This window comes from Podarcis tiliguerta (genome assembly GCF_965153285.1).
Source record: "Podarcis tiliguerta genome assembly, chromosome: 3".
NCBI classification, from domain to species: Eukaryota; Metazoa; Chordata; class Lepidosauria; order Squamata; family Lacertidae; genus Podarcis; species Podarcis tiliguerta.
In genome coordinates, this window is record NC_139536.1 from 6,651,260 (window position 1) to 6,666,259 (window position 15,000).

Consider the following 15,000-nt stretch of genomic DNA (forward strand, 5'->3'; position numbering starts at 1 on the left):
AATGTTTTGTTATGTGTTTATATATATTTTGGAAGCTACCGAGAGTGCTGGGCAACCCAATAAGATGTGTGGAGTATACAGAGTTAAATTATCATGATGGAATGGGACATCCCTATTTTCATTGGAAAAATGTTGGAGGGTATGCTACCCGGAAATGCAGGAACCTGTAGCAGACAGGGAAGAAGGTGTGCAAGCCTAGTCCCAGAAGCCCTCTTTAGTGGGGTAGCGGAGCTGAAAAGAATGCTGGCAGGCAATGTGACCTTTTGGTTTCAGATAGTACATGGGCAGACCAGTTTAAAAAGCCAAGTGCTATTACAACTGTGTTAGACCAACACGGCTACCTGCCTGAACAATATAAATGACCACGATGGAACCTGGAGTGTGCCTCAGTCTGTGGCCTGAACGTTGATGCTGTCGCAAAAGTCAATTATTCAAATTCAGTTTTATTATGATACACTTTTCTTCTTCACCATTTTGGCAGCCAGATAGGATACGTAGCTCTGTTATACCCAGTCACACTAGTTGAGAACTGTGTACACTGAGTTGGCATGCATATTTATGGTACGACAAGGTTAAAGTGCATAGAATGTTTAAAATCCACATTGTCAGAAAAGCATTGTTTAATGTGTGGACTAGATACAAAGATCTTTTGGAAAACAAAACTCCAAGGTGGTTGTCTCCAATGGAAGCTAAAGCTGTAAAAAGACCCAATATGGAGGCCAACTGGCCAAAGTATTGGGAGATCTTAGAACAGGATGGAGATAAATTGAAACTACAGAGTTTTGACAAATTAAAAAGCAAAGTCCGAGATTGGCTAAATTATTACCAAATAATGGAGGTATTCAAAATGGATAGAAAAATTGGCTTCCAGGTGGAAAAATCAAAATTGGAAACAGAATTGTTAGAACCCAAAACAAAAATATTGTCTAGAATGTATAACTTGCTGCTGAAATGGAATACACAGGATGAGGAAGTGAAATCAGTTATGATTAAATGGGCACAAGATGTCGGTCATAACATAATGTTTGCTGACTGGGAAAGGTTGTGGACCACTGGAATAAAGTTTACGGCATGTAATGTCTTAAGAGAGAATATAATGAAAATGATTTACAGATGGTACATGACACCAGTCAAGCTAGCAAAAATGTATCATATGCCAGATAATAAATGTTGGAAATGTAAAGAATCTGAAGGTACCTTCTTTCACCTTTGGTGGACGTGCCCAAGGATTAAGGTCTTCTGGGAAATGATTTATAATGAACTGAAAAAAGTGTTTAAATACACATTTAGAAAGAACCCAGAAGCCTTTCTCCTGGGTATGGTAAACCAACAGGTTCAAGTGAAGGACAGAACCTTTTTTATGTACGCTACAACAGCAGCAAGAATACTCATCGCACAACACTGGAAGACGCAAGATCTACCCACGCTGGAAGAATGGCAGATGAAGCTTATTGACTATATGGAATTAGCAGAAATGACCGGCAGAATCAGAGACCAGGGAGAAGAGACGGTGAAGGAAGATTGGAGGAAGTTTAAAGACTACTTACAGAAGCACTATAAAATAATGAATGTTTAAAGACATCAGACTGAATTTAAAGGAATGTTAGCATAAAAAGTTAATGATAAAGAAAGAATAATTTTGAAGACATTTGGAAATGTAATTATGTTAAGATAGTAAGATTAAGTTGAACCAAAGATACGCCAGAGGGAAAGAATTTACTGTCAGAATATAAGACCTAGAATACAGAGTGGGAAGGTATGGGGAAGTCGCAGGCACAAGTTAATGTTGGAAAATATAAAGACACAATAATTGTTTTTAACTTTTTCTATTTTTATTTTTTGTTATATGTTTTTTGTATGTATTGTTTTTACTTTTTGTTTTGTATTTGTTTGTTTGTATTGCCTGTTTATTGGTTGTGAAAATAAAAAAAATATTATATAAAAAAAGAGAACTGTGTATACTGAGAGGAAGCAGTTCTCCAGGGATTCTGGCAGGGCGAAACCCAGCACTTTGCGGAAAGGCCTGGGATTGAAGCAGTCGCGGAGCTTCATTCTCCAGCACCGGGGGGCGGAGAGCAGGTGGTGGCGGGGCTGGTGCATGTCACGTGGTCATGGGACACAGCCCGCAGGGGTGTGACAACGTGGAAGACGATGAAGACCAAAGCAAAGCTCAGGTAAAGGAACCTCATGGCTGCAGTTTCCTCTGAGATCTCTGCCAAAGGGAAGACGCTCTAAGGCAGAAGGACGTCAAGTTTGGATGGAACAAGGAGGTTCTCTTTACTTATAGTGCTGCCGTGCCAAAGAGATGTTGAAACATACCTTTGGGGAAAGCTGCAAACTTTCCAGCAACTGTCAGCATCTGATCCCTCCAAGCCCTTGTCTCTTAACTCATTGTAGAACATTTATTTATCTTTATATTTATTTACCCGCAGAACCACCTTTCTCATATATTCACAATCTGTCCTGTGCTCCAGGCTCTGCTGTTTTATTTCCATAACAACTAACATGAATTTATTTCCATAACGATTAACATGTAATCTCATGAAAGCTGCTGCCAGCTTCACAGCACCTAAATGGAAAGGAAGTGGAATGCGACATAAGAGCTTTGCTGCAATGCTGTTTGAAGCAACCTCTTTTGATTGGACGGTTCAGTTCGACTGCAATTGCAATACCTACCAAGAAAGAAACTGTTCAGTGTGCTTTTCTCCTGATCTGCACAGTTTTAGATGAATTTTGCTTAATATGCTAGTTTTTGTGAGGTATTTATTATTATAATACTTTTCCAGACACGCTTTAAAGATTTCCCATTCTTTCTGTACTTTCTGTTTCAGGTAACCTCTAACTCTCCCTGTCATCATGGCCATCTGTAAATATTCTATCATTTGGACTTGCCACTCATTTATTGTAGGTGTTTTGTCACAGTTTCTTGCAATTAAGATCCTGGCTGCTACTGTTGTATACATAAAAAGTGCTCTAAGTTCTTTTTTGATTTCTGGTGACATTATTCCCAGGAGGAAGGTTTCAGGTTTTTTCTTAAATGAAAACTTAAATAGTTTTTTAAATTCATTGTAGATGTTCTTCCAGAATTCTTTAATGGCTGTGCATTCCCACCACATGTGCATATATGACCCTATACCATCTTTACACCTCCAGCAAGTTGGTGATCTGTTTTTATATATCTTTGTGAGTTTTGCTGGAGTGTGGTGCCATCTGTATTGCATTTTCATAATATTTTCTCCCAGATTATAGCATGCCGTAAATTTACTATCCTCCCAGCACAATTTCTCCCATTGATCCATATAGACGTTATATCCTAGGTCTTGTGCCCATTTCACCATTGAACCTTTCACCAATTCTTCTTTCACCTCCCACTCTAATTGTTGTTTAGTTGTTCAGTCGTGTCCGACTCTTTGTGACCCCATGGACCAGAGCACGCCAGGCACTCCTGTCTTCCACTGCCACCCGCAGTTTGGTCAGACTCATGTTTGTAGCTTCGGGAACACTGTCTAACCATCTCGTCCTCTGTCGTCCCCTTCTCCTTGTGCTCTCCATCTTTCCCAACATCAGGGTCTTTTCCAGGGAGCCGTCTCTTCTCATGAGGTGGCCAAAGTATTGGAGCCTCAGCTTCAGGATCTGTCCTTCCAGTGAGCACTCAGGACTGATTTCCTTAAGAATGGATGCGTTTGATCTTCTTGCAGTCCATGGGACTCTCAAGAGTCTCCTCCAGCACCATAATTCAAAAGCATCAATTCTTTATGGTCCAGCTCTCACTTCCATACATCACTACTGGGAAAACCATAGCTTTTACTATACGGACCTTTGTTGACAAGGTGATGTCTCTACTTTTTAAGATGCTGTCTAGGTTTGTCATTGCTTTCCTCCCAAGAAGCAGGCGTCTCTTAATTTCGTGGCTGCTGTCACCATCTGCAGTGATCATGGAGCCCAAGAAAGTAAAATCTCTCACTGCCTCCATTTCTTCCCCTTCTATTTGCCAGGAGGTGATGGGACCAGTGGCCATGATCTTCATGTTTTTTTTTATGTTGAGCTTCAGACCATACCCACTCTAACAGGAGGTTATAAATTCTTGAGATGTATTTTCCTTTATATTGTATTAATTCTTTTTCAAATCTAGATGTTTCCTTTGTAAGACCTTCCTTTTTATCTAAGTTCAATCTTTCATTTATCTGAAAATATTGTAGCCAGTCTATCAGGTGTCTTCTGATTTCTTCAAACTCTTTTAATTTGATGTTATTGTTAATTTCTTCTATTAATACTCTATATGTGGCCCAGTCTCCTTGCATATTTTTCTTTTTAACAGGCAGGGCTTTTGTTGGTGAAGTTCATTGGGGAATGTTTGGTTGTAATATTCCTTTATATTTTATCCAGATCTTGTATAACGATTTCCTTATAATATGATTTAGAAATCCCCTATGCACCCTCACCTTTTCATAAATTAAATACGCGTGCCACCCATATCAGTTGTCAAAACCTTCCAGGTCTAGCACGTCTGTGTCTCTTAGAGTAATCAAGTCTTTTATCCATACCAATCCAGCATCATCATGGTACAGTTCTAATTCTGGTAGGGCAAAACCTCCACTCTCCCTTTGATCTATAAGTATTTGATGTCTGATCCTTGGTTTTCTTCCATTCCATATAAATCTGGCTATGTCTTTCCTCCAACTTTTAAAACATTTCATTCTTCCCAATATTGGAATGGTTTGGGACAGGAAAATTATTTTTGTAGAATGTTCATTTTGACTACTGAGATCCCAATAGGGAGAGGTGAGGATTATTCTTTTTATCTCATTCCAAGTTTTTGTGTAATTGACTTGATACAAATTAATACATTTTGTCGATTTCCAAATTCCCAGGTATTTTACTTTGTTTTTAATCTCAAAACCCGTGATTTTTTGTAAGTCCTTTATCTCCTCAGATCTCATATTTTTAACTAATAAATTAGGTTTTTTTTGAAGTTTATTTTGAATCCTGTCAACCTTCCAAATTTGTTAATTGTTAATTGTTTCTATAGCTGCTGGAATACATTGTTGAGAATTCTCAGTTGTTATTATCAGGTCATCCGCAAATGCTCTGATTTTGTATGACTTTACTCCTATCTTCTTCTTTTTTTAATAATATTTATTAAAAGTTTAATAGTTACAGAAAAACAGAGAGTAAGAAAAGAAAGAAAGGCAATAAAAAAACACAATAAAAAATTTAACAAGCAATACATCAAAGATAAGAGGGGGGAAAACAGGAAAAACAACAAGAAAAACAAAAATAATAATATTAAAAACACATCCAATATTCCATATCTTTACCTTTCATTTACTAGTTTCATCGACCTCCTCACACCTCCCTTTTTTGTATTCTAGTTCAATTAGCTATTTCAGCAAATCCTTTCCATCTTTCTCAATTTTTTGTTCTAAAATTTATCTTTGTTGTTGTTATTGTTTAGTCGTTCAGTTGTGTCCGACTCTTCGTGACCCCATGGACCAGAGCACGCCAGGCACTCCTGTCTTCCACTGCCACCCGCAGTTTGGTCAGACTCACGTTTATAGCTTCGAGAACACTGTCTAACCATCTCGTCCCCTGTCGTCCCCTTCTCCTTGTGCCCTCCATCTTTCCCAGCGTTCTTAACACAATCTAACTTTAAATTTTCCACTTTAACCCCTTAACAATCAGTTTTTACTTAATTCTTTATAACATTTCTGCTAAAACCATATAACTTCATTCCATACTCCTATCTTAACTTCTTTTATTTCTTCGTTTTTTCTAAGAGTTTGTAATAGTGTTTCCAACACCAATATGAATAAAAGGGATGAAAGGGGACAACCTTGCATAATAATAATAATTACTATTGCTCCTGGGATCTGATCTGAAAAGCTTCCAAGCCTAAATATACAGGTTATTTATGGAAGGGGAGAAAAATCAGCAGATAAAGTACTCAAAGACCCACATAGTTGGCCTCTATTTCATCCTTCATCCCATTTTTCTGAAGGTTCCCCTTTGCTTTCAAAACATGTCAGTCAGAATTACAGCTGTTCCGAGCCTCAGAAATAATTTCCCATTTGTGTCCTCCCCTGATATTCACAAGGCTTTTCCTCCCACAAAATTACAAACTGGTGCAAAAATGTGGTGAACAGATCTCAATGCTGAAGTGAGAGAAACCAAAATAGATGGATTGGTCGGAGCTACAAAGCAGTTTCCCAGATTTCTGGCAGAGGGATTGAACCTGAGACCTTCTGCATGCACTACAGGTCCCCCCCCCGACCCCCTGAGTTTGAGCTTCCCTCTTACCTGCAACAACGTTGAAGAGGATGAAGACCAGAGCAAAGCTCAGGAAAAGGAACCTCATGTCTGCAGTTTCCTCTGAGATCTTTGCCAAAGGGAAGGCACTCTAAGGCAGAAGGAAGTTTAATGAAGCAAGGAGGTTCTCTTTACTTGGAGTGTTGCTGTGCAAAAAAGATGCTGAAACACACATTTGCGCGCCTGAGTGGGAAATGCTGCAAACAGGTATTTCCTGCAACTGTCAGCATCTGAACCCTCCAGGCTCCTTTTCTCTTAACTCATCCTAGGCAATTTATTTGTCTTGGACACCATCCCAAGATTTACCTGCAGGATAACCTTTCTCAAGTCAACAAGTCCCTGTGCGGAAAGGCACGTCATCTACTGTATCCCAGCAATAACAAGTCCTTCAGCAGAAACACACCACACCTCCTCCTTCCCAGCAAGAGCTATTCCTGGTGGAGGAAGGAACTTCATCTGCTCCTTCCCAGAAAAATGGCACTGCTTCCCCTGCTCCTCAACAACAGGATCAGGTCCCTCAGCTGAAGGGCATCACTACAGTTTTCACATGTATTTAATTACAGATCACATTATTCAGTTAGGTGCTGGGAACAAGCCTTCTTAGAATCATGGAATGATAGAATTGGAGAGTTGGAAGGGACCCCAAGTCATCCACACCAAGCCCTGCAATGCAGGAATCTCTGCCAAAGCATCCATGATAGGTGGACATCCAACCTCTGCTTAAAAACCTCCAAGTCAATTGTCAGGAAAGGTTCGAGACCAGCGAGACCAACAGTTTGAAAAAGACTGGAGCAATTTTATTATGTATTTGAAAGAACATTGTAAACATTTAACAACACTAACAGGACTGATTTAAAGGTTTGCTAGTCAAAAGGAGAAGAATATTTACAATTATAAGGAATATGAAAGTAAAAAGAAAGGTAGATGGGGAAAATGTGGATGGAATTACAAACTGAAGTTAGAAAGTCACTTTGGAGGAATGGAGGGAACTCAATGACTTGAGACAGTCAAAATATAGGTGGTGATAAGAAATGTAAAAACTGTATGGTGTTTTGGTGTGGTTTTGTTTGGAAATGAAAATGCCAATACATATTATACATAAAAATAAAAACCTCCAAGTCCACAGGCTCCTGAAGGAGACTGTTCCACGGTTGAATAGCTCTTAATGTCAAATAGTTTTTCCATATGTTTAGTCGGAATCTCATTTCTTGTAATTTGAATCAATTGCTTCGAGTCCAGAGCAGGAGAAAACGAGCTATCACATCTCCTCTCAGTCTCCTCTTTTCCAAGCTGAACAGAATAAAAATTTGCTCATGCCACACTGAATTTATTTTATCCATCAGAAATACATTGGGAATTATTATCATTAGTAGCAGCAGCAGTAGTAATAATAATAGCAGTATTTATTGAATTTATGTACTGCCCTATACCCAGAGGCCTCAGGGAGGATCACAAAATAAAATCAAAATATAAAACGACACAATACATAATCAACAGCACAGCAACCCAATACCCCCCACTCCCAACAAAACACATTTTAAAAGGGCATAGGATCCTCACAAAATTTAAAGTAAGACAATTAAAAAATCTGGACAAGAGTCACTCGTTGGAAAGACCATGATCTCAGAAATGTTTGCAGCAATATTTATTGGCAACCTAATTGACCCGGTCCTTTTCTGATACAAAGACAAAAAATAGTTTTGAAATAAGAGTGAGAAGGGGGAAAATTATCTTTGGTTGTTGAGCAGATGTAAAAGGCGATGGGCTTTGTGGGGTGGTGAATGCTTCCCTCCGTGAGGGAGCCTTCCCGGTCCCACTGAAAGAGGCGGTTATTAGGGCACTTCCAGGTTGGCGCCATCGGTAATGGCGGACTCCCTCTGATCTTCTGAGGGACCAGCTCCACGGAAATCGGGTCTGCACCGCTGAGGCGAAGCGGGGACCCTTTAAAATCGCAGGCGGGTGAAGCCTGCGAACGTGGTACTCAGCGGGCACCTTTTGCGCCCCCCCAATCTGCAAGGGTACCCAGTTACAGGCTCCGGAGTGAGGCGGGGAGTGTGGCGCGGTGCTGTGAGTTGACTGCTTCTTTCTCGGAGCGAAGCCGCACAGCTGTTACTGGAGAGCGCTGACTTCTTGTGACAATTTGGACTTAAAAGCAACTACCCGTGAGTAGGAAAAAATTGGAAATAAAGAAGGAAAAAAGGGATCAATTTGGAACCGAAGCGGGAAAGCATAAACAGGAAGTCCGCCTTCCGCTTTTTGTAAATAGTTCAAAGCAAAGAGACTTTGAGCTAAAATCCTGAAAGACGTTTGAAAAGGACTAAAATCCTAATGTCAAATAAGTGATCTCCCCTCCTGGTTGCAGGAGAGGAGGGGGGAAAAGGTTGGAACGATATTTTCCCTGCAGAAAAGAAGAAAAGAAGATAAAAGCTTTAAATCCACCGCTTAAAAACCTGGGAATGGGCTGCCAATGGACAATAGCAATGCCGTATTGTGAAGTGCACTAAAGTACTTTTTTGACAGTTAACTCTGCAAGAGAGATACAGTGTCTCTGGCGGGCCTCTCCTGGTATCAAAGTAACTGGAAACTAAGGGAAATTGATACTATCGTCCATTTGGTGAATGGGGGACTAAAAAAAAAAGGCTATCTTTATTAAAATAACAAGTTTTGATTGATACTTTGTCCCCCTAGTGGAAGTTGGAAATTGTGACAATAACAACTGTGCTGGGGGAAATTTCCACTGCAAAACAAACTCCAGCCGTGGGACCGACCTTGAGCTTTATCTAGAGTGTTATGGCAGATGGAAAAGAAAAGATAGAATTGCTTCAAGAAAAAATAACGAGGTCTGGTAGATCTTTTCGCACGGATATTGGGCAACAGCGAAGAGCTTCAACATTTGGCCCTTCTGTACCATCAGGGGGTGCTCCTGCACAACCCAAACCAAAAGGCATGACAACTGAAGAAGTTTTAGCTGCGGGATTAGCTAAAATTAATGAATCTTTGGATAACTTAACTGCAGAAGTAGCTGAAACAAATAAACGATTTGCGGAAGCATCAGTTAAAATTGACCAAAATACTACAAGTATTAATAACTTGGGACAGAAGGTGATTACTAATTCAGAGACTATACAGAAATTATTACAGGAATCTACCACGACCCGAAAGAGGGCTGAAGAAGCTAAGGAGATAGCAGTGGCCACAGAAGAAAAGATACAACTGATTCACAGACAATTGGAAGATCATAGGTCAATGTTGTCTATGATTGAACTGAAGGAGAAACAAACAAACCTGAGGATCAGGGCTGTATCTGAACTTGAGAAAGATAAGTTGAGTGACTTTCTTATGCAGGAATTTGCAGACTTTTGGAAATTAGATTTGGAGAAGGAAGAGGTCAAGATAGTGAGTGCATTTAGGCTCGGAAGAGGGGGAAAGAAGAACAAGGTGAGAGATTGCTTGATTACCCTCAGATCAAAAGAAGAGAGAGACAAAATCTTGGGTCTGCATTTCCAGAAGGCCCTGAAAATACATCAGTCAAGAGTGGAGATATTTAAGGACATTCCGAAATACCTTTTGGAACTCAGGTCTAATTACGGAGATTTGGTTGCCCTGCTGAGAAGCAATAGGATTATCTTTAGGTGGGAATTCCCCCAGGGCCTATCTTTTAGTATCAAAGGAAGAAAGATTAAAATAAGATCAGTGGACGACAAAGACAGATTTCTGAAAGACTACGGGGAAGATCTACAGAAAGAATTTGGAGAGGAGCGAAGAGCACCGGAAAGAGGAATAATAGACAAAGCAAAATTACCTCTTGATTTGGACAGCTTGGAGAAGGTGACACCACCGACAGAGCAAGAAGAAACACTTGGCGCAGTTGGAGGAAAAGCAAGGTAATTACATCATGCCTCTGCAACTATTAAGCTGGAATTGTAATGGTCTGAATTCCCCTCAGAAAAGGAGAAAGATCTTTCATTTATTAAAAAAGGAACAATTGGACTTGATTTGTCTACAAGAAACTCATGTGATAAGGCTACATAGAAAAGTATTGATTATTAAAAGACTGGGTCAGGAGTTCATTTCATCGGATAAAGTAAAAAAAAGAGGAGTACTGATCTATGCAAAGGAGAGCCTATCACCGAAATTCATTTTTAAAGATGACCAAGGAAGATTTGTGGCAATTGAAATTCAAATGCATGGAGAGAAGTTTTTGATAGTAGGAGTATATGCACCAAATGAGGGGAAATTTGAATTTTTTAAGAAGTTGCATGAGACATTGACAGACTATTTGGACTATAATGTGATTTTGATGGGGGACATGAACGGAGTGGTTTCTACAAATATGGACAAGGCACAAAGACAGGTAGTTACTAAAGATGGTAGACTACCGAAAACCTTCTTCGAGATGACAGACAATCTGGATTTAGTTGATATTTGGAGAACGAAGAACCCCTTGGGGAGAGAGGGAACCTTCTTCTCTGAAGCTAAAATGACATGGACAAGAATTGACCAAATATGGATAACTAGAGGTATGGCACCAAAGACAAGAAAAGTGGAAATCTGCCCCAAAACTTGCTCCGACCATAACGCCGTGAAGATGGAGATGAACTTAACACCAATTGGCTCCTTCAGATGGAGGATGAATGAGACCCTATTTAGAGATGAAGAAGTGATTAAGAAGGCCCCCAAAACCTTGAGAGATTACTTTGAGATAAATATGAATACCACAGTTGAAAAAAGAGTAATCTGGGATGCAAGTAAAGCGGTTATGAGAGGGTTCCTGATACAACAGAACGCATTAAAGAAGAGAGCTCAAAATGAAAAGAAAGACAAAATTTTGGAGAAAATAAAGGAAAGTGAGAAGAGATTGAGAGCAAAATCAAAGTCACAAGAAATATCGAGAGAAATAAAGTTATATCAAGTACAATATATGCAAATGATAAATCAAGAGATAGAATGGAAAATTAGACAAATGAGACAAAAGACATTTGAGTCGGCAAATAAGTGTGGGAAACTGCTAGCTTGGCAAATGAGAAAAAGCCAGAAACTAAATACCATCACTAATTTAGAAGTGGAAGGAAAGACCATACAGAACCCAGCTGAGATTAGAAATTGTTTTCAGAGGTATTTTAAACAATTATATACACAAGGGCCACAGAGGGAGACTGATGTGGATCGATTTTTGAAGGTGGATGGATTGCGGGGAGTCTCTCGGGAAGGTGGATTAAGGTTGAGCCGCAGGGTGACTGAGCGGGGGGTGGAGGGTGCCATTCAGGGCATGCGGTTGGGCAGATCTCCAGGGCCGGAAGGACTGACTTCTGGGTGCTGCAGGTCGTTGGGGGAGTGGCTGGTGCAGCCTTTGAGGGAGGTCTGTGATGGGGTGCTGGAGGGGAGAGGGGCACTGGAGTCATGGAGGGAGGCATGCATCACGCTTGTACCGAGGGCGGAGACTGAAGGGACGCGGCTCGGGGGCTGCCGCCCCGTGTCATTGCTGGGTGTGGATTGCAGGATTTTTGCAGATGTTTTGTCCAGGGGATTGAGAGGGGTTTTAGTAGAGGAGATTCGTGGGGACCGGGCGGGCTTTCTCCCGGGCAGACATTTATCTGACAATATGAGAAACTTAATTAACATTTTGGAATTGCTACAAGAGAATATTAACACCAAGGCAGTTTTGATTTTTGTGGACGCGGAGAAAGCCTTTGACAGTATTTCTTGGAGTTTTGTGAAGAGGAATCTCTGGGGGATGGGGGTGGGACAGGTATTTGAAAATGGTATAGGTGCAGTTTGTTCTGAACAAAAGGCCAAATTGATTGTTAATGACGTTGTGACGGAGGAGTTTGGGATAGAGAAAGGAACACGACAAGGTTGCCCAATCTCCCCATTGCTTTTTATATCAGTCCTGGAGGTCTTTTTGAACATGATCAGAAGGGACCAATTGGTTGAAGGTATACAGGTCGGAGCCAAACAATATAAATTAAGAGCATTTGCGGATGACTTAGTTTTTACATTACAGGAGCCAGAATCTAGTACTAAAAGAGTTTTGGAACTAATTCAAGAATTTGGTCAAGTTGCAAGATTTAAATTGAATAAGTTAAAAACAAAGGTTTTAGAAAAAAATCTAACAGGAACCAAGAAAGAGAGGTTTCAGAATGAGACAGGTTTAACAGTGGTTAAGAAAGTGAAATACTTGGGGATCAATATGACAGCTAAGAACGGGAACTTATTTAAAGACAACTATGAAAAATGCTGGATGGAAGTGAAAAAAGATTTAGAAATCTGGTCAAATTTGAAGCTTTCACTGCTAGGCCGTATTGCTGCGATAAAAATGAATGTTTTGCCTAGAATGTTGTTTTTATTTCAAACATTGCAAGTTATTGACAAAATGGATTGTTTCAAGAAGTGGCAGAGAGACATTTCTAGATTTGTCTGGCAGGGCAAGAAGCCAAGAATAAAATTTAAAATACTAACAGATGCAAAGGAAAGAGGCGGATTTGCCCTGCCAGACCTTAAACTTTATTATGAATCAGCAGCTTTCTGCAAGTTGAAAGAATGGCTTCTTCTTGAAAACACAGACATTTTGGATTTAGAAGGCTTCAATAACACATTTGGATGGCATGCATATTTGTGGTATGAAAAGGTTAAAGTGCATAAAGCTTTTAAAAATCATATTGTCAGGAAAGCACTGTTTAATGTCTGGATAAGATATAAAGACCTACTTGAAAATAAAACCCCAAGGTGGCTGTCACCGATGGAAGCGAAGGCTGTGAAAAAGCTCAATATGGAGGCCAAATGGCTGAAATATTGGGAAATTTTGGAAGAAGAGGGAGATAAATTGAAATTGCAGAGTTTTGAAAAGCTAAATAACAAAGTGCGAGACTGGCTTCATTATTATCAGATAATGGAGGCATATAAATTGGATAAGAAAATTGGCTTCCAGGTGGAAAAATCAAAATTGGAAACAGAACTGTTAGATTCCAAAACTAAGAATTTGTCAAGAATGTATAATCTGCTGTTGAAATGGAATACTCAGGATGAAACGGTAAAATCTGTTATGATTAAATGGGGACAAGATGTTGGACATAACATTATGATTGCTGACTGGGAACAGTTATGGACCACAGGTATGAAGTTTACGGCATGTAATGCCTTAAGAGAGAATATTATGAAAATGATATACAGGTGGTACATGACACCAGTCAAGCTTGCAAAAATCTATCATTTGCCCAATAACAAATGTTGGAAATGTAAAGAAATTGAAGGTACATTCTTTCACCTTTGGTGGACGTGCCCAAGGATTAAGCCCTTCTGGGAGATGATTTACAATGAATTGAAAAAGGTATTTAAATATACCTTCCCGAAGAAACCAGAGGCCTTTCTCCTGGGCATGGTTGGCTAATTGGTGTTAAAGAAGGATAGAACTTTCTTCATGTACCCTACCACAGCAGCAAGAATACTCATCGCGAAGTATTGGAAGACACAAGAACTACCCACTTTGGAAGAATGGCAGAAGAAGGTAATGGACTATATGGAATTGGCGGAAATGACTGGCAGAATCCGAGACCAGGGAGAAGAGTTGGTGGAAGAAGATTGGAAGAAATTTAAAGACTATCTACAGAAAGATTGTAAAATTAATGAATGTTAGAATGATGTTGGATTGAGGTTAAGGGGTTTTTAGTAATAATATTATGAAGGAATATGAAAAAATGGATTGTTATTATGAATAGAAGGGGTTGCCAACTTTTCCCTAACTAGAACCCTGCATATTTAATGGGATGACCGACTTTTATATGCTTCTGCTGCCTCTCAGCCTGCTAACTACTGGTTCATTGGCCAACATTAGCAAGGGCAAACATTAAGATGTTTCACTAGAAACACTCCAGCTGATTCCTGAACCTTGTAAGGGTGCTGACACTCAGCTGCATCCAGCCTGACAGGTGGGGCATAAATATAATAATAATAATAATAATAATAATAATAATAATAATAATAATAATAATTACTATTGCTCCTGGGATCTGATCTGAACAGCTTCCAAGCCTAAATTTACAGGTTGTTTATGGAAGGGGAGAAAAATTAGCAGACCCACATAGTTGGCCTCTATTTCATCCTTCATCCCATTTTTCTGAAGGTTCCCCTTTGCTTTCAAAACCAAAGGGAAGGCACTCTAAGGCAGAAGGAAGTTTAATGAAGCAAGGAGGTTCTCTTTACTTAGTGTGTTGCTGCGCCAGAAAGATGCTGAAACACACATTTGCGCGCCTGAGTGGGAAATGCTGCAAACAGGTATTTCCTGCAACTGTCAGCATCTGAACCCTCCAGGCTCCTTTTCTCTTAACTCATCCTAGGCAATTTATTTGTCTTGGACACCATCCCAAGATTTACCTGCAGGATAAACTTTTTCAAGCCAACAAGTCCCTGTGCGGAAAGACTCGCCATCTACTGTATCCCAGCAATAACAAGTCCTTCAGCAGAAACACACCACACCTCCTACTTCCCAGCAAGAGCTATTCCTGGTGGAGGAAGGAACTTCATCTGTTCCTTCCCAGAAAAATGGCACTGCTTCCCCTGCTCCTCAACAACAGGATCAGGTCCCTCAGCTGAAGGGCATCACTACTGTTTCCACATGTATTTAATTACAGATCACATTATTCAGTTAGGTGCTGGGAACAAGTCTTCTTAGAATCATGGAATGATAGAATTGGAGAG

The 15,000-nt window shown here is 40.0% G+C and overlaps 2 protein-coding genes across 2 annotated transcripts in view; one reads left to right on the forward strand and one right to left on the reverse strand.

The window, feature by feature from the left end:
* Positions 1–6,515, reverse strand: part of LOC310673733 (uncharacterized protein) — a gene marked incomplete at its 3' end in the record, with an annotated part of 95,105 nt that extends 88,590 nt beyond the window's left edge. The window contains exon 1 of the mRNA XM_083432324.1: positions 6,298–6,515. Coding sequence (XP_083288450.1) covers positions 6,298–6,355 — 58 coding nt within the window. The 5' untranslated portion in view covers positions 6,356–6,515. The remainder of the gene's footprint in view (positions 1–6,297) is intronic.
* BLK (BLK proto-oncogene, Src family tyrosine kinase) overlaps positions 1–15,000 on the forward strand; it is an 819,573-nt gene that overhangs the window by 559,821 nt on the left and 244,752 nt on the right. The gene's annotated exons all lie outside the window — the stretch shown is intronic.